Below are 25749 nucleotides of genomic sequence, written 5' to 3'. Positions count from 1 at the left end.
ATTGCTTAAAGATTGGGTGGAAGTCTATGGGCATGTTTTAGTTAAATCTTCTATTTCCCAGTTTAACAGGAAAAGTGACAAGAAAAATTTTAAAACTCTAAGCTCTACTGAGGCTTTTCACTGTCTGGTCACATTCACTAATGGCCACATCACCCTTCCTTTCCCCCAACATCTCTTCTTTTCACTCTCAGCTTCTAGTACCAAAATCACTATTCTAAAATCAAGAAATAATGTATACTAGGGGCGCCTGGGTGGCTCAGTAGGTTAAAGCCTCTGCCTTCAGCTCAGGTCATGATCTCAGGGTCCTGGGATCGAGCCCCATGTTGGGCTCTCTGCTCAGCAGGGAGCCTGCTTCCTCCTCTCCCTCTGCCTGCTTCTCTGCCTACTTGTGAACTGTCTGTCAAATAAATAAATAAAATCTTTTAAAAAAAGAATGTATATGAAAATTAAATTAAGGTATTATGAATAAAGACCTTTTATTTGATTTATATATGAATTTATTTCTGACTTTCTTCTAGTTTGTATGGTAGATTTGAACTCAATTGGATTGAGTTTCAGATCCCAGTTACCACTCACCAGGTATGTGATTAGAAGTAACCTCAATTTTCTCATGCCTTAAATGGCAATATTACCATGTACATTATGAATTCATCAAAGTAATCAGTTAGATGATGGATATTTTTGTATTCCTGTAAATATTCTTGAGCTTTATTCTGGGATGCTTTTATTTTACTTAGAAACTGGCTCTTCCAGATCTGCTTTTAAGACTTGTCACGTGGAACTGAAGACATGCTCAATCTAGAAATAATTATGTCCCCCTTACTGAAGCAAGATCATTTTTTGTGCTCTAATCTCGGAATCTTGAAATGTTTCAGTCTTGCTGCTAGAAAAGGCACAATTCCCAGCTTTGTGGGAAGGCCTTTCCCACTTAACCTCTAATCATTTCAGCTGGTTCTTTCTAGGACTGTATTGCTTTCCTCATAGCATATACTAGTCAATACTCCGCTAAATACTGGAGGAAGTCATCCTACAACAGATCTCCAGCTTTCTCTCTGTGCAACTCTCTCCTCTCCTGTGCTCCACCCTGCAAACTTGAAATGGTTTAGTCTCCCTAGACTGTCAGCTCCATTTCCTCAATTTTGTGAGTCATCCCTGCTCTGTCTGGGTGCCCTCTCTTTGTGCTGTGGGCTAGCAATTGTCAAGGCAGTATGTCAGAGCAGTCTTCTGTGACTCAGTAACTTCCTGTCTCTCCATGATTATTGTCCTTCATTGCCTTATGTACAGGGTCCTGTAAACCACGTTTCCTATATCTTGATCTTTATTTATTTATTTATTTTTTGGTTGTTTCAAGTAGGAGAGTAAACCTGGTCCTTGTTATTCCATTGTGACTGGCAATGGAAAACGTTTTATCATCTATGTTTAAATGTCAGCAAATTTAACCAGAATATATGTGATTATAATGATAATAACATTCTTTTTAAAATTTATACTTAACCTTTCCTCCTATAAGATACAGTTTGACAGTGTGAATGTGAATTATAGCCTTGATTGGGCCACAGATTTCATGTGAAGTCCTTTTAATTTCTTAAGCCTTCATTTAAATTTTTTAATCTGTAGGAAACATTGATCTAGAGAATCTTCATATTCTCTTTCAGAAATGTTTCAATAATCATTCATATTTTCTTTAGAAATTGAGAAAAGCTATTGAATTTGAATATATCAGTAAGAAGTTTTTTTTTTTTTAAGATAAATAAGATTGTATTTTCAACATCTGGTCTTTCTGAATTTGATGTTTTCTTTGTGACTCAGTGCTTACTAACAAACCCAACAGCACCACTGAAATCTTTACTTGGACATACATAGTAATGCCAAACTCAAATAATTTAATATTGGTCTCTAGATATTCAGTACTAAGCTTTAGTTTTTCTTCTTATCTCTTTGTTTCATTCCTTCATATTCTAATAGTCCTATTGTCCTACTTTGACATTACAATATGTAACTATGTGAATATATTATGGAAGCCTATTGCACTGTGACAAGCCACATCAGAAGAAAACATTAAGGGCCTTCAAGACAAAGATTTCATACATGAATATCTGAAATAATGCCAATAATGACACTGAAAATGAAGTAAACTCACATAAGAGTCAGAAAATTTATCTTTAGTGCTTTTAGAAGTGACTCATTGCCAGAGGCAGAATGCATTAATTTCATATGCCATGTTAGGAATTTCCATTTCTCCTTGACTAAAATGTTAGTCTCAAAAATTATCTTTAGAGTAGAAAGGCTTTTGGTGATTTATTCAAACTTCTTCCACCCCGTAACTTCAGAAATCCACCAATTTACACCGTATTTGGCAGGGGAAATTAGGCCAGTCTATTCTCAATTCTATCAAAACTGTGGTTTCAGTTTGTTTAGCATTTGCAAAATGGAAAGCATCCTGCTAGGTTTTGTGGGAGATTCAGATAAGTAAGGTATTTGATCCTTTTCCTTGATGAACTAGGATATAATTAAAGAATCAAAATTATACAAAAAGCAGATAACTGTATCAATGTAAGGCAAAAATTATAAGTACCAAAGATGGCTTACTAACTATCAGTGGGATTATCTGGTATAATTTTTGAAAGAGTTCAATCCCAACCATTAGGAAAAGCTTTGCTGACTATTCAGCTATGGACATAATAATTCATTCATTAATTTATTTAAATATGTACTAAATATATAATGTAAGCCCCAAACTGAGTACAGATGGTTTAATAGAATTTCTATAATGGTAGAAACATTCTTTTCCTAAAATTTCCAATATGTGGGTGCCTAGGTGGTACAGTCAATTAAGCATCCAACTCTTGATTTTGTCTCAGGTTGTGATCTCAGGGTCATGAGATTAAATCTTGTGTCAGGCTCTGTGCTCAGTGCAGAGTCTGCTTGAGTTTATCTCTCCCTCTCCCTGTTCCCTTCCCTGCACCGTCTCTCAAATAAGTAAAGAAATCTTTAAAAAATAATAATAAATAAATAAATGTTCAATATGATAGTGACTAACTATATGAGGAGATTTTAACTTTAACTAGCTAAATTTTTAAAAATTAAAAATCCATTTTCTCAGTTTCAGTTTTATATTTTAAGTAATCAGTAGCCACATGTATTGGATAAGATAGGTCTAGGAGGAAGGTAAGCACATATACAGAAATTACAATTTGTTGTGTCTGTTCTATAACATAGTTCTTTGGGGGCAACAGAAGGAAAACTTTACATTCCTTAGAAATCTGTAGAAGTTGAGTTTGACCCAAGTGTTAATATTTTTAATATTTACCAGAGAAAGAAATAGTCAATGGAAATAACAAGAAGAGCATGAAAGTGTATGTATTATAGAGTATAAACCGGAGTAATATATAGGGAAGTTGGGGGAAATGATGAGCAAAAAAGGAGGAAGGTCAAAGAGGGGCTAAAATTTGCATTTGAGAAAAATAACTACTCTGCCTTTAATTTGTCAAATATGGCATTATTGGTATTATGACCGGGTAATTTCATGTTGGAGGTGGGGGTGGGGCTGTCCTGTGTATTGTAAGGTATTTATCAGGATCCCTGGCCCCCACCAATTAAATGCCAATGGCAGGAACCCCAGTTGTGACAGAGATGTTTCTAGACATTATCAAATGTCCTCTGCATGGTAAAATACCTCCATTTGAGAACCACTGTCATGGAAATGGCCTGCAAAGATGTCAGGTTGAAGGCAGGGAGTTTACTACATGTGTTCACATGTGAGATGAGGAGGACCTGACGTAAGGGATTTGTGTAAAGTGGAGGGCTCCTTCAGTTCAGCAGGATTGGAGAGAGATGGAGAATAGGCTAACAAGCTCTAGTGAGGTTGTCACACTCTGGTGACTGTGTGGAATGTAGAGCCTTTTACTGAAATGGAAAATGCAGCTGAAGGATCATGTTGGTAATTTTGGCTTTGAGCATGCTGACTTGTGGTACCTGTGGAACATTTAAATGGAGATGTTCTATGGGTAGTTGGAAATAACATCTGGAATTCAAAAGAGAGGTGTCAACTGAACATGTAAATTTGGGAGCTAAAACATCTAGATAATAGTGGAAATCATGGGAATGTTTCTTCCTGCCCCCAGCAATCTAGACTCAATAGCAACTCTCATCATTCAGCTGATCTCTAAATATAACCCTACTTACTCCATTCAATGCATAGCACCAGTTTTCTTTGTTGTTGTTGGTTTTTGTTTTTTTGTGGGTTTTTTTTTTTCAATTTCACATAGAATCAAGGATTTTCAGGTCCAGCTACCTGCCCTATTTACTTTCAGTACTTGTGTGTGGGCGCCCTTGATCACTGTTCCATTTTCCTGGATCATTCTTCTGTAGAACAGCTTATTCTCACAATCCTGCTCTTAACTCAGAGGCCATGTTCTTAATGAGAACCTCCTTGATCAGGCTACTTACACTTTAACATCCTTTTTGCCAAAAATTCCTTGTCTACATTTTTAAAAAATATATTTATTCATTTATTTGAGGCGGGGGGTGCAAAGGGAGAGAGAGAGAGAGAGAGAGAATCTTAAGCAGACTCCCCACTGAGCACGGAACCTGATGCTGGGCTCAATCTCAGAACCCTGAGATCAAGACCTGAGTGGAAATCAAAGGTCAGACGCTCAACTGACTAAGCCACCAAGGCATCCCTACATTTATTTTTATTCCCCGTAAATCTTGTTAACATTTAGTATGCCATATATTTTACTGATTTATTTAATTTATTATATGATTTCCCCAGAAGTATATGAGTTCTGTGAGGCTAGAACGTCTGTTTTGTTAACTCCTATACATCCACCACTTAAACCTATGCCTAATAGCTAGTAGGCTCAGTCAATATTTCTTTGGTGAATGAAGTGATGATTTTCCTACTGGTCCAGACAAGTTTGCATGGATTCAGTCAAACTCTTGCTTAGGCTTAAGGGACACACTGGAAAGCCACAGGAAAGTAATGTTCATTTGCTTTTCAGGGTGCCATGTATACAACTTAGTACTCGAGAGTACCTGCTTAACTCACTGAGACTACTGGCCTTCAAATGTTCTTTTTAACATATCAATATTTATGTTCAAAATACATAACAATTTTTTACATCATATATGAAATTCATATTTCTCAGTGTGAGATCCAAAACCCTTCAGAATTTTTACACATTGTTAACCTCATCATAAATTCATCATATTCCCCATAGTGAAATTTTTTCGTTTCTGCTTTTGTGCTCTGCACTGTGCCATTTTCAATAATAATGATTCCCTTCCACCTTCTCTTCACTAATATCTCTTCATAATCTTAATCTATTTAAAATGATATCAATTCTCGGGGCGACAGGTGGCACAGTTGGTTGAGCAGCAGACTCTCTGTTTCTGCTCAGGCTGTGATCTCAGGATCATGAGATGGAGACCTGCCTTGGACTCCATACTCAGTGCAGAGTGTGGGTGTCTCCCTGGGGTGCCTGGGTGGCTCAGTTGGTTAAGCATCTGCCTTCTGCTCACATCATGATCCACAGGCCATGGGATCAAGCCCTGCATTGGGAATCCCTGCTCGGCAGGGAGCGTGCTTCTCCCTTTCCCTTGCTGCTCCCCCTGCTTGTGCTCTCTCGCTCTGTCTACCGGATAAATAAATAAAATCTTAAAAAACCAAAAAAACAAAAAACTATCTTTCCCTGACCCTCTGACCCTCCCCTCTGTACTCTCCTCTGTCTCTCAGATAAATAAAATTTTAAAAAATCAATAAAATAAAATAAAATGCTATCATTTCTAGAAAGCTGCATTCACTTGATGTGCTTATCCTAGGGCTACATTCCTGCAAGGAAACTGATGCCACAGGCTTGGGTTAGGTGTTCCATTTGTACTCTAAACAACCCTCTACCTACCTCTAGCATTCAACTTTGTGTTGTAATTGCTTGGTTATTTCTCTCTCTCCAACAAATAACTATAAACTCTTTTTGAGCTTATATCCATCGTGTCTCTTGCTTCTGGCAGCAACCCAGGAACCTAGTACAGCTTGATAATTATGTGTTTCTTTATATACATTAATTGTCTTCATCTATTTCTAATTATTCTTCTGCCTTATACACTTAAACACCTACTTGTTCAATTTGTTCTTTGCTACTACTTATTTGTTGATATTCTGTTAAAGTCCTATTAGCTCTTTTAGGGTGTTCTACCTCAGTTACAGAATATGCTCTTTCACCACTTTAGTGGTACTTTATGGGATTCAGGTCCCTAAAGCATCTAAGTCAAAGCAGGCAAAATAGTTTTCTTGTTAAGAGTTTAAGAGCTTAGACACCTGAATCAGATTGGCTGAATTTGAATCCGGAGTCTATATTTTACTAACAAAATGACTTTGAGCAAGTTGTAACACATTGTAAATCTTGGTTTTTCTCATCTGAATGACATGATAGTATAACCTAACCACACAGAGGAACGATCAAATAAAATAAATATGTATCACTTTGAAGACCTTATGATGATTATGTAGTGTAGCATTGTGTACTCTAGATGCTAAGTAATTATTTTTGAGATGTCTAGTTCCCAAATCCCTGGGGCTTGATTGGGTATTCAAGTTACTAATGCCTAACAATGACATGACAATGGCATCAGAAAAAAGCATGTAGTGACAAAGGTAATCTTATCTTCATTTTTACCATCTTTTACACTCCCTCCTTAAACATTCCCAAAATTTACCATCACTTTCCATTCTAATTCCACACTTTTTTTTTTCTTTGCCTTATTTGTGCCATTAGGTTACTGAGGAAATGGTCTAATGAGCTAATGCTTAATGCTGCACAGACCTGTCCTTAGAGACACACTAATGTATTAGGACTAAAAATGTTTGAAATACTAATTTTCCTCCTAATGAGCCCAAACATTTTATTATAGTTATACCTTAATACTAAGTTGCAGGTCATTACCTTCACATATTGAAAGCAGCTGATGTTTCTAGGGCTTAATGTTTCTGCCATTTGCTTGATGACCCCTCCTTCTTGCCCATTTCACATAGCAGAATTTTAGGAAATGAAAATTAGATCACATGACAGGTATTGTGTATGATGTTTTGATTTAATTATTCATTTTAAAATATTTTTCTGATGATAACAATTAACATATGCTAATTCCATGAAATTTGAATTTTGAAAATGTGAAAAGGAACAAATAAAATAAAAATGATTCATCCTAACGAAAATCAGTTCTGATTTAGTTCCTACCAATCTTATTTTCAACACAATGCTTTGTGTGTGCATCAGACAGTGTAAACAGTTTTGTTTTCTGCTTCTTTCATTGAACTATATGTATGTTTTCCCTTGTATTAATCACCTTTGGAGACATCATTATAATAGTTAAAGTAATAGTTTAGTTATATAGTTATAGGTTACAGTTTTATATATATACAAATACACATGTGTGTCTATCAGTCTGTATATCAAGAATTAACTTATATTTTCACTGCCCCATCTTATAAATGATGCTGTGAGGAACATCTTTGTGACAAAGATTGATCTGAGTTGTTTTATTTAAATGTAAACTGATGGGGGATATATTCAATATACTTAAACATTTGTGACATATTATACTATATTAGTTTCAAGAAATAGAATGTAATATATCCATTAAAATCTCAGACTCTAAAGTCAACCATACCTATACTTGAATCCTCACTCCAAATTATTTTAGTTACATAATTTTAGGAAATTTACTTGATCTCTTTAAACCTTATTTTTCTCATCTGTAAAACGGGATTGTTTCACATAATGAAATACTATTATAAATAGCATTAAGTATATTTAATGGCAATAAAAACTGCTAATTTTCACTATCAGCTTGTACACCCATCAGGAATGCAAGTCTGTTTGTTTTTCTGACCCCTTATCAATATCATTATTTTAAAAATCTATTCTAATTTGATAGGAGGAAAAAAAGACAGATTCAGGTGAAAAACTCGAACGCGGGGCACCTGGGTGGCTCAGTTGGTTAAGCATCTGAATCTTGGTTTGGGCCCAGGTCGTAATCTCAGGATCATGAAATTGAGCCCGGTGTTGAGCTCCATGCTCAGAGACTGCTTGAGATTCTTTCCCTCTTCGGCTTCCCCTCTTTCTCTCTCTCAAATAAATAAATACGTAAGTAGAATATTAAAAAAGAAAAGAAAAGAAAAACCTAAACTCAAACTAACTTAAGCAGAACTAGGATGTTCATTGGCTCATAAAACTGACCATCTGACAATTAGAGTTAGCTGAAACCAACACTCAAATGCCACCAGCCTTCCTGAATGTTCTTAATCCTATCAATGTATTATTCACTGTGCCGGACTTGGACATTAGAACTGTGATTACATATGTATATATAAATTACCCATTTGTTACCCATTTTAATTGGAGAGGAAAGAACTTGTTTCTCTCAACAATAGTTTGAAAAACATGGGGAAGTATTACTATTCCTACTTGAGCCAGATTCCTTTGCCTTAGGCAGTTGCTCTATCCAAGGAAATGGGTTTCCATGAGGAGACTAGTTACAGTGTAGGGATAAGAGGAAGTTGCTCAAAGATCACTAACGTATGGTCACTAGAGTGATCTTGGCCTGGCAAGTCAAGCTGACTGAATGTACTCCATCCATAATCATTGAGGTTTTAACTTGATAAGCTGAACTATATTATCAAGGTTTGTGAAAAGATTTTCAGGTGTTTTGTTAGTTTTTTCCTTTGTCTACTGGTCCCTTGAAGAGCAATTTTTCTATTGGTTTAGTGTTTGTTTGTTTTTCCTCTTAATTTTATATTGCTTTTTGTGGAATTTATGGCAATTTTTTCAAAATTTATATACTTACTTGGTTTTTAAATTTATATTGTTCTGGAAACTATATTTCACTGAAGAATTCAAAACTTATATCAAATCCTTTGTAGTCTTTTTGGTGTGGTTTCTTGAATCCTTACCATATTTTAATTGTCCCCCTTTCATTTCATAATGTTGTTCAATTATGACTTCTTATTTCTTTATCACTATTTCTCTTTTTTTGACAAATATTTCAATTTGTCTGTCTACATGTTCTTTGCAAAGGCTAGTTTTTTATTTAGTTCTCTCATTTTGTTTACTATTTTAATAGTTGTTTAATTTTTTTTCTACCATATTTTAATTTTGTTTTTCCATCATATTTTAATTATTTCTTTCTACTTTTTAAAAATTTCTTCTTTACTGAAGAACATTCAGTTTCAACTGTATATTTATTTATTTTAAATATTTGAAAAATTCATGTAAAATCATGAATTTCCATTAATGATGGCTTTAGCTTTATTCAACAAATGTAATATGAATTCATTCATTTGAATTAATTCTAAACTTGTACGTTGCATGTGATTTTTTTTTTTTTTAGCTTTTGAGCTTTCTTTTTTTCAATCTCAGTGTAATTTTTAGTTTCTAATTGCATCAGTGCAAGAAAATGTGACCTTTATGACATCTCTTCTTTGACATTTCTTGAGACTTATTTTGTGGCTTGTCATGTTGCTAATTTTTGTAAATATTTCACATATACTTGATGATATTATACATTATGTATATGATAAATATTTCTTTCTGTTCTAGATCTGTTTTGTTTTTTAGTGAAATCTTGCTTAAATTTTTTGTATCTATCAATATCTGGTAGACATGTATTAAAATCTTCCCTCACTTGGGCAAATTATAATTTATCTTTATAGTTAAGCTAACTTTTGTTATGTATTTTCAGACTTCATTTCTAGTTACATAAAAATTTATGACTGTCACATCTTATTTATAGAGTGCTCCTTTTATTCTCTAGTAATCAGATCTAGTAATTTTTTAACTTAAATCTCTGTTTTTTTTAATATCGATACTCTTGCACCAGCTTCCTATTAATTGGTATTAATAATTTAGTTCTTTTTTTTTCACTTTTTGAATATTTTGTTTATTTTTATTATTTTTGTTGTTTGTTTTTAATGTTTCTCTTATAAGTTGCACATAGTCGTAGTTCTTTTATTTTTTAAACAATTTTAGTTATCTCTTACTTTCAATTTCTATGTAAGTCCCGTGTGTGTGTGTGTGTGTGTGTGTGTGTGTATGCAATTATTTAGTCATTGGTAATTATCACTATCACAACTTATTGTGTTTTTCATTAAATTTTTTCTTTACTTTTTTCACTTATTTCCTGTTTTTTGCTTTTTCTCCAATTAAGAATAAACTTATGTTTGAATTAGGGTTAGAGTTAAGATTTGGTTTGGGCATTTTCTCTTTTCTATCAACAGTTAACTCCCCTCGATTAAGATACTTTGACTTTTCAAAATCTGTGCTCACCATTATGTCTTCTGATGATATAATTATTAATATTTGTGGTAAAATACAATTAGTAATAATTCTTTCCATATTTAGGTTTAAACTTTTTAGTCTGAATCTCTGAAAATGTTTTAGTTCAGAGTCATATTTAGCTAGGTAAACAAATTTCGGTTAAATTTTATTTTCCCATACAATATGGGCATTATTCCTCTGTTTGTAACATCTAATTTTTGTTATCAATATAGCTGCCTTTCTCTTATCTCTATCTTGTAGATAATTTTGTAACCCTTCTCTTGTAGATAATTTTGTCTTCAACCATAATGGTTCACATTTTTCATTACATTGCATCCAGGTGTGCTTTTATTTTTATGCATTATGCTCAATACTTGAGTGCAGTTATACTGAATATATATCTTTTTTTTCAATTCTGGATAAGTTTCAGCCTAATATTATGCCTTCAATACTACTCTTTTGCTTGTCTGTACATTTTTTATAATATTTGTTAGGCATATAATATATTATTCTATACATGCTGTATTTCATAATGATCTTCATGCCTTCATCTTTCTTATCTTTACAACTGCAATCTAGCTGAATTTCCCAGCATATTCTTCCAATTCACTAACTACCTTTTCAACTCTGTCTAGTCTAGAGTATATTGTATCTATTAAACCTTTTTCCTTTAATGATTAATGTTTCAATTCTCTTGGTCTTTCTTAAGTCACTTTAGACTGCTTTTGTTTCATTTCTTTTTCTTTAATGAGTATTAGCTCTTCATTAAAATCTTTGAGACACACTTACTTAAAAATCTTTTTCAGTTTTTCTATAATTTTAATGCGCCCAGACTATTTTATCTTTCAATTATTCACTATCTTTATTAGTTTCAAATTTCTTTATATGTTAAGGAAAAAAAATGTGTAGCTTCTTTTGAGTGAGGTAAGAAGAGTTATTCTCTCTTTTCCCTTCCTTTGTCTATCTAGCTTTTTATTTGTGTTTACTCTTCATTTCAGTATTGTGGCTATTTCTTTTGTCCCAGTTCTCCCAGGCCAGTAGCCAAAGGATAAGTCTTATATTTATGAGTCAGGAATCCTGACTTCTGGTCTTGAAAAATACAGAACCGGTCACTAGAGTTTGTTACTTGGTTCAGATCCAGGCTGTGAGATTGTAAAAAATGCAGATTCCTTAATTATATAACTTCATATAAATTGTAATTTCAAATAGCATTAGCTAGCAACTTTTGTTAGCTTCATAGTGTCAGTAAAAATTTCATTACTCGTGGTTTTAGCAATAAGGCAGCTTTTTAACTTCCATCTGACACAAAACACTTAGTTTCTGCTACCCTACAAAAGCTGAATAACTAGGGCCTGCTTCTAACCCCAGAGCCCAGAGACCTATGGTTTCATCTCTAGTCTCTACTTTGTGTTTCTGTTTTATTTTTCTGTAGTGAGGATTATTCCTATTATCTGTATCGTTCTTTGAAATCTTACATTGCATATATATACACACATATTTACATACATATATACATATATATACACACATATATACATACATATATATACATATATATATATTTAACTCTGTTCTTGGGACATGGTATAGCTTAGTGGTTAGCACAAATTCTAAGTCAAACATGTGCAAAATCTTGACTCTTCCTCTTTTAACTACATAAGCAATGGGAAAGTCAATTAAGTTTCCTGTGGCTCAAATTCCTCATCCATAAGAAGGGGATGATGATAACAGCCTACTCCATAGTAGTGTTTCTGTTTTTTTTCTGTTTTGTTTTGTTTTTTGGTTGTGGTTTTTTTGTTGTTTTTTTTTTTTTTTTTTTTTTAGGATTACTTGATATTTGTATATATGTGTATACAAATACAAATGCTTGGGACACTGAGTAGTGCATAGTATTTTCTCAATTAGTGTGAGCTATTATTATTTTTTAAATTTTCTTGGTGGTAGCTCTATTTTTAAAATCATATTGACCAGAAGTCATTCAATAAATTGTTCAATTCTTGTAAAATTTATTTAGCCACACATTATGAGATAGAATTAAATTTTGGCTCATCATGTAGTTGTGAGAATCAACTGTGACATTACTTATGGGTATATTATAAAATAAACTATTAGGTCCTATGCCTAAGTATATGATGTCCTGGATTTATTTTAAAGTATTAAAAAATAAAAAATAACGTATTTGGCAATTAATTTGGAATAATATATAACTTTGATCTTTAAGTAATATAATTATTTATATTATTATTCACATTTAAAATATGAAAGGACTTTCTACCCAAATTACTTATGATCTCCCACTATTAAAAGATATACGCAGAGCCTAACTGCCTGGGGCATTATCAGAACCTAACTAACCTGGGGGAAGGGAAATACACAACTTCAGCTGGCTCAAGTCTTCCATGGGCAAGAAGGGAAATGCCTAACTAGCCCACTCTAGCCATTCTACCCCACCTAGGAGGAGAGAAAGAAGAGAAACACATATGAAGTTCATGGTCTAGAGGCATAGGCTTACTTAAAGACTAAGACCTAATTATAGAACTATAGAACCCTTCTCTCACTCCATATCTGACTTGTATTTATAAAAGCCTATTTATGGAAGTTCTTTTTACCTAGTGTATTATGCCTAGCTATAAGAGAAAAAATATATATAAGGTATACAAAAAGGCAAAAAACAAACAAACAAACAAAAACACAATTTGAAGAGACAGAGACAGCATCAGAACCAGACATGGCAGGGAGATTGTAATTATCAAACTACTAATTAAAACAACTATGATTAATGTGATGAGGGCTCTAATGGCTAATGAGCATGAAAAAAAAAAAAAGCAGATGGACAATTAACATGAAAAAAGGGATAGATAGCCTAGGAAAAACAACAACAAAACTACTAGAGATAAAATAATGTAACAGAAATGAAAAATTCCTTGAGTGTCATATTAGTACACTGGACACAGCTGAGGACAGAACCTCTGAGATAGAGGATATATCATTAGAATCCTCAAAAATCAAAACAAAAAGAATAAGACAGAAAAAATGGAACAACAAACCAGAGCAGAATATCCAAGGACAGACTGTGGGACAACTATAAAAGATGAAACATACACAGAATGGGAATACCAGAAGGAGATAAAAGAAAAGGGAATTTGCTTCTCATAGAAGAAATTATATCAATTTGCTACTATCTCATTCAGAAAATAGAAACTGAGGGAATAATTTCTAACCCATTCTCTGAAGACAGTGTTACTTTATTTCCAAAACAAAACAAAGATATTACAAGAAAACTACAGACTAATATCTTTCATGAACATATATGTAAAAATCTTCAATAAAATAATAGCAAATCAAATATAGCAGTGGATAAAAAGAAAAATACATTATGACCAAGTACAACTTATCCTAGTTATGAAAGCTGGTTCAACATTTGAAAATCAAGTAATGTAATTCATCACATCAACGAAAGATGAAAAATCACATGATTATGTCAATAGCTGCAGGAAAACCATTTGGCAAAATGTAATACCAATTTATGATAAAAACTCTCAATAAACTGGGAATAGTGGGGAAATTACTGAACTTGATAAAGAATATCTTAAAATAACAACAACAATAACAGTTAACATCATTCTTAATGTTGAGAAACTCAGAACTTTCCCACTAAGATCAGGTGCAAAGCAAAGATATCCCTTCTTACTACTCCTTTTCAACATTGTAGTACAAGTTCTAGATAATGCAATAAGATAAGAAAAAGTAAATAAAGTTTATACAGGTTGAAAAGGAACAAATAAAATTGTCTTTGGCCACAGATGATATGACTGTCTAAGAATTAGTTAAAAAAAAAAACAAAAAACTTTCAGAACTAGTAAGTGATTATAGCAAGATTTCAGGACACAAGTTTAATACACAAAAAAACTTGTGTTTTCCTATACACACACACACACACACACACACACACACACACTTTTGTTTTCCTATACACCAGCAAAGGAAAAGTAGAATTTGAAATTTAAAACATAGTATTATTTACATTACCACCCATAGAAATACTTAGGTATGCATAACAAAATGTGTACTACAAGATCTATATAAGAAAAACTATAAAACTTGGATCAATGAAATAAAAGAGGAATTAAATTAATGGGTAGATGCCCATGTTCACAGATTGGAAGACTCAATATTGTAAGGTCCCATCCATTACCATTTGATCTATAGATCCAGTACAATCCCAATAAATAACCTAGAAAATTATTTTTTATATATCAACAAATGGATTCTAAAGTTTATAGGGAGATGACAGAAGTCCCAGAATAGACAATACAATATTGATAGAAAACTACAGTGTTGGACGACTAATACAGCTGACTTCAAGAATTACTATAAAGCTACAGTAATCAAGATATTATAGTATTGGTGAAAAAATAGACAAATCAGTGGAACAGAATAGGCAGCCCAGAAGTAGACCCCCCCATAAATATAGTTAACTGATCTTTGACAAAGAAAAAAGACAAAGCAGTGGAGCAAAGGTAGTCTTTTCAACAAATGATGCTTGAACAATGGATATACATGCAAAAAAAGTGAATCTAGACACAAACTTTACACTTTTCACAAAAATGAATTCAAACGGATCACAGACCTAAATAAAAAACTATAAAGCCCCTATAATGATAACATAGGACAGAACCCAGATGACCTAGGGTGTAGCAATGCTTTTGTAGATACAACTCCAAAAGCATGATCCATAAAAGAATTAATTGATAAGCCAGATTTCATTAAAATAAAAACTTTTTTTTAAGATTTTATTTATTTATTTGAGAGACAGAGATCACAAGTAGGCAGAGAGGCAGGCAGAGAGAGAGGAAGGGAAACAGGCTCCCTGCTGAGCAGCGAGCCCGATGCGGGGCTTGATTCTAGGACCCTGGGATCACGACCTGAGCCAAAGGCAGAGGCTTTAACCCACTGAGCCACCCAGGTGCCCCCAAATTAAAAACTTTTGATCTGTGAAAGACAATGTCAAAAAAATGAGAAGATTAGCCACATACTGGGAGAAAATATTTACAAAAACAAATCTGATAAAGAACTATTATTAAAAAATATATAAAGGATTCTTAAAACTCAGCAATAAGAAAATAAGCAACCCAATTTAAAAAGTGGGCCACAGACCTTAACAGATCCCTCATGAAAAAAGATCTACATATGGAAAATGTGTGTTTATATGTAGGGATGCTCCATATCATATTTCATGAGAGAAAAGCAAATTAAAAGTGAAAGATCACTGTACACCAATTAGAGTGACCAAAATCTGGACTACTGACAGAACCAAATGCTGGTGAGGATATAGAACAACAGAAACTCCCATTCTATGCTAGTAGGAATGCCAAATGGTATAACCGCTTTAGAAGGTATTTTGACAATTTCTTACAAAAGTAAACATACTCTTACCATACCATCCAGCAATCATGTTCCTAGGTATTTATCCAAAGGAGATGAAAAATTATGTCTACACAAAAACCTGCACACAAATGTTTATAACAGCTGTATTCATAACTGCCAAAACTTGGAAGCAGCCAAGCTATCATTCAGTAGGTGAATGGAGAAATAAACTATGGTACATCTAGAAAATGGAATATTATCCAGCTATAAAAAAAAATGATCTATCAAATCATAGGAAGACATGGAAGAAACTTAAATGCATATTACCAAGTGAAAGAAGCCAATCTGAAAAGACTATGTATTGCATGATTCACACTATATGACATTCTGAAAAAGGCAAAGCTATAGAGATAGTATAAAGGTCAGTGATTCCCAGAGGTTGAGTAGGGGGTACTGTGGGAGGGTTGAATGAGCACAGAGAATGTTTAGGGTGATGAAAATTCTCTTGTGAGACCATAATGATGGATTCATGTCATTATATATTTGTTCAAAGCAATAGAATGTAGAACACCAAGAATGACCATAATATAACCAGTGAATTTTGGGTAATTATGATGTGTCAATTTGATTCATCAATTGTGAGAAATGTACCACTCTGGTAGTAGATGTAAATGGGGGAGGCTGTGTGTGTGTGAGTGGGGAAGGAGTAAATGGAAAAACCTCTGAGTCCTTCCTTTAATTTCACTATGAACTTAAAATTGCCCCCCTCCCAAAAGATTAAAGTCTTAAAAAAAATATAGAGCAGGGGCACCTGGGCAGCTTAATCATTAAGCATCTGCCTTCGGCTCAAATCATGATCCTGGGATCGAGCCCCACATCAGGCTCTCTCCTCAGCGGATAGCCTGCTTCTCCCTCTCTCACTTTCCCTACTTGTGTTCCCTCTGTCGCTGTCTCTCTCTCCCTGTCAAATAAAGAAAAAATTTTTTTTTAAATTTTATTTATTTATTTATTTGTCAGAGAGAGAGAGAGAGAAAGCACAAGCAGGCAGAGTGGCAGGCAGAGGCAGAGAAAGAAGCAGGCTCCCTGCTGAGCAAGGAGCCTGATGTGGGACTTGATCCCAGGACTCTGGGATCATGACCTGAGCTGAAGGCAGTGGCTTAACCAACTGAGCCACCCAGGCATCCCAAGAAATAAAATCTTAAAAAAAAATTAGAGGGCAGTTTTTATTAAAGCATCTTTTCACTTAATCATTATACATATGTATTGTATATTTTCAATCAGTGTAACCACAGTTTAGCATAAACTTTTGCATTTTTACATTGTTTCTATAATTATTATTTTTATGACTTCATAATAATTCATCCAGGGTATTTATTCTTTCACACTTCAATCACTTATTGAACATTTACTACATGATATTCGGGGTCATGGAAATGTACTCCTAAGCCAAGGTACTTTCATGTACAGCATGTATAACATTTTCATGTGCATAGTTGATATATAATCATTCATTTGACTCTTTATTTTACTGTATAACTCTTTGAACAAGAACATTATACATAGCCTATTATTCAGCCTTGAAGAACCTTTGCAGAAAAGAAGTAATGACATGGACCTAAACGTATTTTGCTTATTTACATACTGTTGTTGTTGTTCTGTAAGTTAACTTTCCAAAAGAAATTAAGAAAAATAAAGGTATAAAAGTATGTATATAACCTAGTGAATTGAACCAAGAAAGTACTTAGCTGATTCATCAGAGTGAAGATCTAGAGTACAATCAAATTGGACCTGTGTTTTCCATAATAAATTAAGATCCTCTATATTTCTTTCTGCCATGCCAATAAAGATCAGACTTTCATATAGAATATTTTGTCACTATATGACATTTCTTACCCTAGCTGAAAAATGGTCTCTTAACCCCAAACTGATTTTAATGCTCAAGCTTCTAAAATTTGGTTTTGAAAGTTATACAAAGCCATAAAATATCATTATATTAAGGAATACTATTAGTTAATGAAAATATTTTTTAATCATCCATTTAAATTAGAAATGATCTCATTAGCATCCCAGTTTTCTCCTTTCTTTCTTTGTTTAACAACATATAAATATGTCAGGAACCTCTGTGTAGAGAGAGAGCAGTTCAGTCTGCTTGTCTTCTTGCTGCTGTTGGTATCAAGTTTTCATAAACGGTGCCGCTAGCAGTTTTCTGGATCCACAAGGCAGAAGGTTTATTTCTTCCTTTTTGGTTATTATGGGTTTCACTTGTTTCCATTTTATTTATTTATAAATAGTGCCACTTTAGTTTTTATCCTATCTTTTTCTAATTTTATAATAAATTCAGAAGTATGAAAAGTTTCAAAAGTGTGAGTACTCGTGATCCTCAATACATATGCTAAATGTTCTCCACTATGTTTCCAGCAGTCTAGAGGAAGCTAGTTTGATTTTATGTTGCTGTACTCTTATAATTAACTTTATGACTACATGGGTTTTCTCACCATAAGATCTTTAAGGTGGAGGTGGAAAGGCTTTAACAAGGGCAGTGAGGAGTAGTGTGTGTTGACTTTGACCTAGACTACACGCTTTGTCCACGTTGCTAAATTCTGCTTGCTTTATATAACTATTTGAATCTGTAATCACAAAAGCATTTTTTTCTGAGTGTCAGCTCATTTACCATTTCTTTACTTGGGGGAGAATCCTTTTAAATTACATATAGTCAACATTAATTGCTCTCTGTTCCCCTTATATTCACTCATTCAATGGTTTATTCAAGATCAAACGTCAAACATGTTACAGAAACTCTACCAGGTCCTAGGGTTTCACTGGTTTCACAAAAACAGCCATGTATCTGAATCTGAATGTTTTTGAGAGCTTTCTATAAAAACACCTTTCCTACTTTGTCTTCCTCAGTATCAGTAATGGTACGAATGTCAATTAGAATTGCATTTTAGGGAGGTTCCCAAAACTCTTGAGTCTTTACTTTCTTTAAGATTATCAAACAACTGGGTGCCTGGGTGGCTCAGTGGGTTAAAGCCTCTGCCTTGGGCTCAGGTCATGATCCCAGGGTCCTGGGATCAAGCCCCACATCGGGCTCTCTGCTCCGCAGGGAGCCTGCTTCCTCCTCTCTCTCTCTGCCTGCCTCTCTGCCTACTTGCGATCTCTGTCTGTCAAATAAATAAATAAAATCTTTACAAAATAAAAAAAAAAAGATTGTCAAACAACTCTACCTCTCTGTAAAAAATATTTTCTATGAAAATTATCTTTCTTTGTTCAGGTTAAGGGCCTAACTATAGTAGGCCTTTGCTTTCTTCCCTGATATAAGTTGTAGATAAAATGCTTGTTTTTACCCCATGTTGTCAGGTAACCCCTTTTCTGTGTTTTTCCCTCTTCAGATCCCTCAATGCTTGCACTATGCAGTTTGGCTTGACAGTATTTTAGTATGTTCTTCTGTGTCATGGAAGGAGATTGGCAGATGGGTCTCCAGTTCCCCTGAGATGGGAGGAGGGATATAAGGTTTTGAGGATAATTCCAAGTTTTTGGCTGTGGATTTTCTGCATCTTTTCTCTTCTTTTATCAAAGTGATTCAGAACCATGAGGGTTAGAACTAATGTTTTTCTTAAGAACGCTATGGAAGAACTTGGACTAAAATAAAACTTCTAGGTGAGGCCCAATGAGGCATTCATCATCTAGTGACTTAACAAATATTTTTTGAGTTCCACTATGCTCCTGACATTGTGATAGGCACCACCACGTCTGTCTCACTGGCTAATGGAAGCGTAGCTGATCTGTTCTTTCACTACCAAGAATCTCTCAGTTATCAAATCTGAACACAAACGTATTTCTACCACTTATTAAAGTGTTGTATTTGTTTTGCTGTAATATATACTTTGTCCTGACTTCTAAATGCCTTGGGAAATGTAGAAATTTGTCTAAATGATGTTACTCAAAATTGTTTTAAAATTATGTACTATTTATTAAGAAATCATTTAATACAATACTTGGTTCATTGAAAGCATTTAATAAGTATTGACTCTTATTATTTTAATATTATCAAACTCTTATGCATTGAATATTTGGCAGCAGTGGAAGTTAAATGTAAAAAATATTAAAGCTATTTAAAAACTCATTTTTAACCCCTCCCCAAAATGATGAAACTATTTTTTAGTGTATTTCCTCACATTTTAATATTTAGTGATATAAACCATACTTTAAGATTTCTATAACCCCCCTTTAACGAGTGAGAAGGACCTCCAAATTAAGTTGCCATCATAATTTATTATGTTTCCAAAGTTGAAAAAAAAAAGATTTCATTCTCTCCTCTCTGAAAGATATTTGAAAACCCTTACATCTGGAAAGGGTTCTTTCTAATTTCTAGCATTAATATTCCCTTCTAATACTGAGAACTGGTCTTTTCTGAAAATTAAATTCACCGATTCTTCATAATTCTTACAATACATGTTTACATATTTGAAAACATTCCAAGTTCTCCATGTTCCTTTTAAGTCATAAAAAAGATTAAACATCCCATTTATTAGACTGGGGACAAGGTTGTATTGCGTTGCCAGTGACAACTGTTACAGAATTTTAAAACTGATGGCATTTGTTGCATTGATGACTTGTTTAGGGAAAAACAGAGAGTCCACTTGGACTATAATACAAAATGCACATTTTTTCCCCCAGAAAGGGTAGAAATCAAGAAATAAAAGAGAAGGGACGCCTGGGTGGCTCAGTTGGTTAAGCAGCTGCCTTCAGCTCAGGTCATGATCCCAGCGTCCTGGGATCGAGTCCCGCATCGGGCTCCTTGCTCGGCAGGGAGCCTGCTTCTCCCTCAGACTCTGCCTGCCACTCTGACTCCCTGTGCTCTCTCGCTCTCTCTCTCTCTAACAAATAAATAAATAAAATCTTAAAAAAAAAAAAAAAGAAAGAAAAAAAAAATCATGTGAGCTAGTTCAAAAGGGTAAAGGTAATTGTACAATAATCAACTTATCTTTAACATTTTAGAATATTTAGGAAAAAAGCGAAAGGATGATTTTTGACTTGACATTAAAAATAATTAAGCTGGAGCTGAAAGGGAAACTATATATCTAAAGGGAAACAGTATATAGTATAATCACTCATCATAGATGTTATGTATGAGCCTGATATGGCCAATATTCCTTTTCAGTTGGTAAGTGGACAACAAAATTAAATGATGCTGTGATAAGAATGAATAAAGATTACAAGCTGCTTAGACAACAGAGACCCCTTTTACTCATCACTATACCCCAGTTTCCGACATGAAGTGGATGCTCAATAAACATCTCCTAAGAAACCAGCAGGAAGTGTGTAGACAGACTTTGAGCTTCAAACTGATGTACCCAAACTGGCACCTCTATACTGGGAAAATAGATGCCCCTGTTCCCATTAAACTTAAATCCGCCCACGATTCCTTTTGTTTTCTATCCCCTTTATCCATTATCTTCTTCCTTATCCTATCGCACATTATCAAAATTACCCCATATATTTTCTAATAATTTTGTCTCACAGATCACAGCATGTACTGCTTCCTTGCCATCGATTCCACTTGGCCCCTTTCTTCTCCCGCCTTGATAAAAACTTTTCTTTCCTTGTGTCTATTTGTTTTCCTACCTCTGTTTTATTTTTACTGTATCTTAAGTATAAACCATCAATGCTAACAAACTGCAAGGATATAGAGTGAGGTGCACTTTGTGTGCCATGTTTTCGTATATATAGTTTTATGTGTAGATTACATGTGTCATAAACATGATATAGATATGTGTGTGTATATTAGAGAGAGGAATTACATGGGTATGTACATTTTTATTTTATTATATGTTCTTATGTAATTAAAATGATCAAAATTATTTCCTGAAAAATCATCTTCCAAAATTTAATTTAGGAATTTATGCATATATATATGTATAAATTATCATCCTATAACAATTTTATGTCCAAGACAAAAATATAATGAACACTTTAGTTTAGAAGAGTGCATTCTTATGGATTTAATAAAATCATAACACAATTCTTCCTTGTTGACTAAGTCACTATGTATATCTATATATATGTAATATATGTGTGTGTGTATGTATTTAATTTCTCTCTTTTTCTAATACTTTAAAGGGTCACATGATAGCATCCTGTGATGCTTGTGGAGTAACAAAACTATGGGATTTTCGGAAGCTCTTACCAATTGTGTCCATTGATATAGGTCCAAGTCCTGGCAATGAAGTGAACTTTGATTCATCAGGTAGGATCTTTTTTGTTTAATGTTTGTGACCAAGCTAACAACTTTAACATTTGTTCTGAAACTTTTCTGTTTCCCTAGAATTTTATTGTGTTTCCTATGTAAATTTTTGTTCTACTATTATTTTAGAATATGTTATATTTTACATTATATATCTTATGTCACGTTATGAAAGCATTATATTTATCATATATATAAAGAAAGAGATAATAGAAGAGATAAGTGTATGCTAATATAGATAACACAAATTCTTAGCAGTGTCATGCAAAATTTGGAGTCTATATCCTTTAGAATCACCATCCAAGGTAAGTGAATTGGGTTTTTATGACGGCAAAATGGCCAAGAGTAGAGAAGAACAAAACTTCGACAAAACTTAAGATACATTTTTAATGGAATATTTTAGTCTTATAATCAAAAATATTGTATATATCTTAATTTTATAATTACTTTGAGATGTACATCTTATTGTTGCATTCATTTGCAACAATAATTATAGCTGATAATTTTTATATTATTATTTCATTATGTTTAGCATTTTTTCTGCAATAATATAAACATTGTGAAACAGATAAAATATTTTACACTTGCTGTTAATGAATAGTGTAACAACATACAATGTTTCCAGTTATCTATTTAAAAGTTGAAAATTAGACTTACATCTGTATCTTTAATGAGAGTTTATGTTAAATAATGTGTATCTTAGATAATATTAGATAATATAACTTTCCTTTGCTAGCATCACACATCTTTTTTTTTAATTCTTTCTTTTTTTAAAAAATATTTTTATTCATTTATTTGACAGACAGAGATTACAAGTAGGCAGAGAGGCACACAAAGAGAGAGAGGAAGGGAAGCAGGCTCCCTGCTGAGCAGAGAGCCCCATGCGGCACTCGATCCTAGGACCCTGGGATCATGACCTGAGCCAAAGGCAGAGGCTTCAACCCACTGAGCCACCCAGGCGCCCCTAGCATCACACATCTTAAACTGTGTTAAATTTTATGAATTTTTAAAATCTTTGGTATTTATTTGTAGTAGGTCAAAGTTATAGAGATGATAATTGTAGATGAAGAAATGAAGATAAAATACATATAAAGGAAATAATAATGTTTTATTTAAAATTATACATACTAATTCAATAGTATAGAAGTTATGTATTTACTAGGAATGATTCTAGAGATATAAGTGTATGTTTCATAGGACTGGTTTCATGTCATCACATATCTAAAATTTAGAATTCAGTTAAGTTTGTCTTTTTAACCAACTTTAAGTTCTGTTCCCATTACAGATTGGTATATGAACCATGCTTCTTTGAAAATGCTTTTAGTAATGTTCTTGACAGGGGCACCTGGGTGGCTCAGTGGGTTAAAGCCTCTGCCTTCGGCTCATGTCATGATCCCAGGGTCCTGGGATCGAGCCCCACATCGGGCTCTCTGCTCACCGGGGATCCTGCTTCTCACTCTCTCTCTGCCTGCCTCTCTGCCTACTTGTGATCTCTGTCTCTCAAATAAATAAATAAAATCTTTAAAAAAATAATACCAGTCCCCCAACAACACAAATTAAAAAAAAAAAAAAAAGTTAATGTTCTTGACATTAAACCATTTACGGTCTGTAAAAATTTAAAAAAGAGAACACATTCTATAGAATAAAACATCCCAACTATGAGAATTTCATTTTATAATGTGAAGGCCTATTAAGATTTCAGTTTAGGGGTGCCTGGGTGACTCAGTCAGTTAAGCATCTGCCTTTGGTTTGGGTCATGATCCCAGCATCCTGGGATCAAACCCAGCATTGCATTGGGCTCCCCGATCAGCAGGGAGTCTGCTTCTCCAGCTCCCTCTCCTGGGCCCCCTTCTTGTGAAATTCAAATTTTTTTTTTTTTTTTTACTGTATTTGCTACTAATAGACGTTAAAGAGTACTTTGAAATGCGATACAACTAATAAGAGATATGTATTTTACTGTCTAACTATGTTGCTACTTGCTTTCTACTGCCCTTGTCATCAGCCCAAATCTCTTTCCTACGCATAGTCAAGCAAACCTAATTTATAAAATTACTTTCATACAAGTCAATATCATCTTAAAGTCCTTGGGTACAACAAACCTAGTGTTCCTCTCTGTGACTGCTATACTCTTGATTATACATTAATATTAAGAAAAGCATAAGAATCAAGGGCAGAACAATGAGAAACATAAAAGACAAAAAGTGTAAGCTAGGGACCCTGTTAATGAAAACACTTTATCAGTTTGAGGGTATATAATTTCAACCTAACCTTCCCATCCCTTAGACCATTTCTTCAAGGAACATACTATAGTTAATTTTAATTCTATGTGTTTGAGAAATTAATGTCATAAGCCTTTTTCTCATTGAATAATGGGAGATTTGTGCTTCTGTAGAGGAGAAGTCTTCAGTGACTCTTCATTTAAAAAGATTGAAATATATCAAAAAGTTGAAAGAACTAGGGAGAACAGAGAAAGCGCTCTCAGTCTGAGGGTCTGAACAGAGAGGTGAAAAATCATAAAGTAAAATACCAGAAATTATGTAGGTAATAAAGAAAGTAGAGAATAATGAATTTAAGAGCAAAACAAAATCAAAATAAGGATAGGGATACATAGTATCTAGTATGCATTTATTCAAGAAAAAATTAAACAAAAAATGTAACAACCATATCATAAAAATATTTAGACTATGAGGATACAATCAAATCTAACTGTAAGCTCAAAATATACATTAATTTGACATACTTTTACCTATTCCCAGCAGCTAGCAAATAAAAGCAGATATGATACAATTATTTTCCACAAAAAGCAAGGGGGTATTGACACTACTGACAACAATTAACATTTATTGAGGCTCACATTAGTTAGGTGGTGCCAAATCATGTTTTTTAGTTGAAATACTATAACAGAATTAAATCGTGCAATTACGTACTGTTAGGACTCAACCAGTGTGAGGTAAGCTCTAGTCTGCTATCTCAGCTATGTCCTTGGACCTAAGAAAAAGATACTGAAAACATACATGCAATCTTATCATAATATCATATAACAAATGTAGAAGTATTGGTAGCATTTTATTTGTAATATTTGATATAAGGAATGTGAGTAGTTGTTAGATATTCTAAATAATCATCATAGAAACAAAAATTTCTAATCATATATCTTGTCTCTGGATCAGTTTAATTGAAAGTCATCTTGAGATTATGGGGGTGTGCTGTTTAAAAGGAACTGCTTTTATATACAATGACATATCTTTATAAATAAGGAATTTCTTGTCATTGCAAATCCAACACTGTAGAGAAATAAATTGGACTAGAGGTCACTGAAAGGCTGAAACTGTTGTCCATAATATTTGATTTCATATTTTTATGTATATCAAAATTGCCCCATTATTTATTAGCCTTATAAGTAAATATTTTCATTCTGAATTTATAAAAGTAAATATGGACCATGAAATAGTACTTTAATTTCAAATTGAGATTCCTCATAGTGTATAATTTTAAAAAATATCTTTGATAAAATATTTGAAATCCTGCCATGTAGGAAAAGAATATAGACTATAATTCAGAACCTTAGTTCTTCACTGCCTTCTAGGTGTTAAGTAAATTATTTAATTTCCTTGAACATAGTGTCCTCATAGAAATAATGGAGGAAATAATTGTCTTACAGTGTTCTAATGTGTTTCAAAAGGATAATGTATATCCTATTATGAAGAAATCCTAGTCCAGTTACCTACCATGTTTTATCATAGCTGGGAGGGGTTTAGAAGTCATCCCATTCATTTTAGGGGTGAGAAAAAGTGTGAACATATTGGTGTGCGAGTAAGATGC

General features: G+C 33.6%; 1 protein-coding gene across 2 annotated transcripts in view; it reads left to right on the top strand.

Annotated features, from left to right (window-relative positions):
- SPAG16 (sperm associated antigen 16) overlaps positions 1 to 25749 on the top strand; it is a gene marked incomplete at both ends in the record, with an annotated part of 1046083 nt that overhangs the window by 747374 nt on the left and 272960 nt on the right. For both annotated transcript variants that reach the window (XM_080799476.1, XM_080799475.1), the window contains one exon: positions 21804 to 21930. In XM_080799476.1, coding sequence (XP_080655602.1) covers positions 21804 to 21930 — 127 coding nt within the window. The remainder of the gene's footprint in view (positions 1 to 21803; positions 21931 to 25749) is intronic.

Source organism: Martes martes (assembly GCF_963455335.1).
Source record: "Martes martes genome assembly, chromosome: 3".
Classification (NCBI taxonomy): Eukaryota; Metazoa; Chordata; class Mammalia; order Carnivora; family Mustelidae; genus Martes; species Martes martes.
Note: the sequence above shows the minus strand (reverse complement) of the source record. Positions and strands in the feature narration are given on the sequence as shown.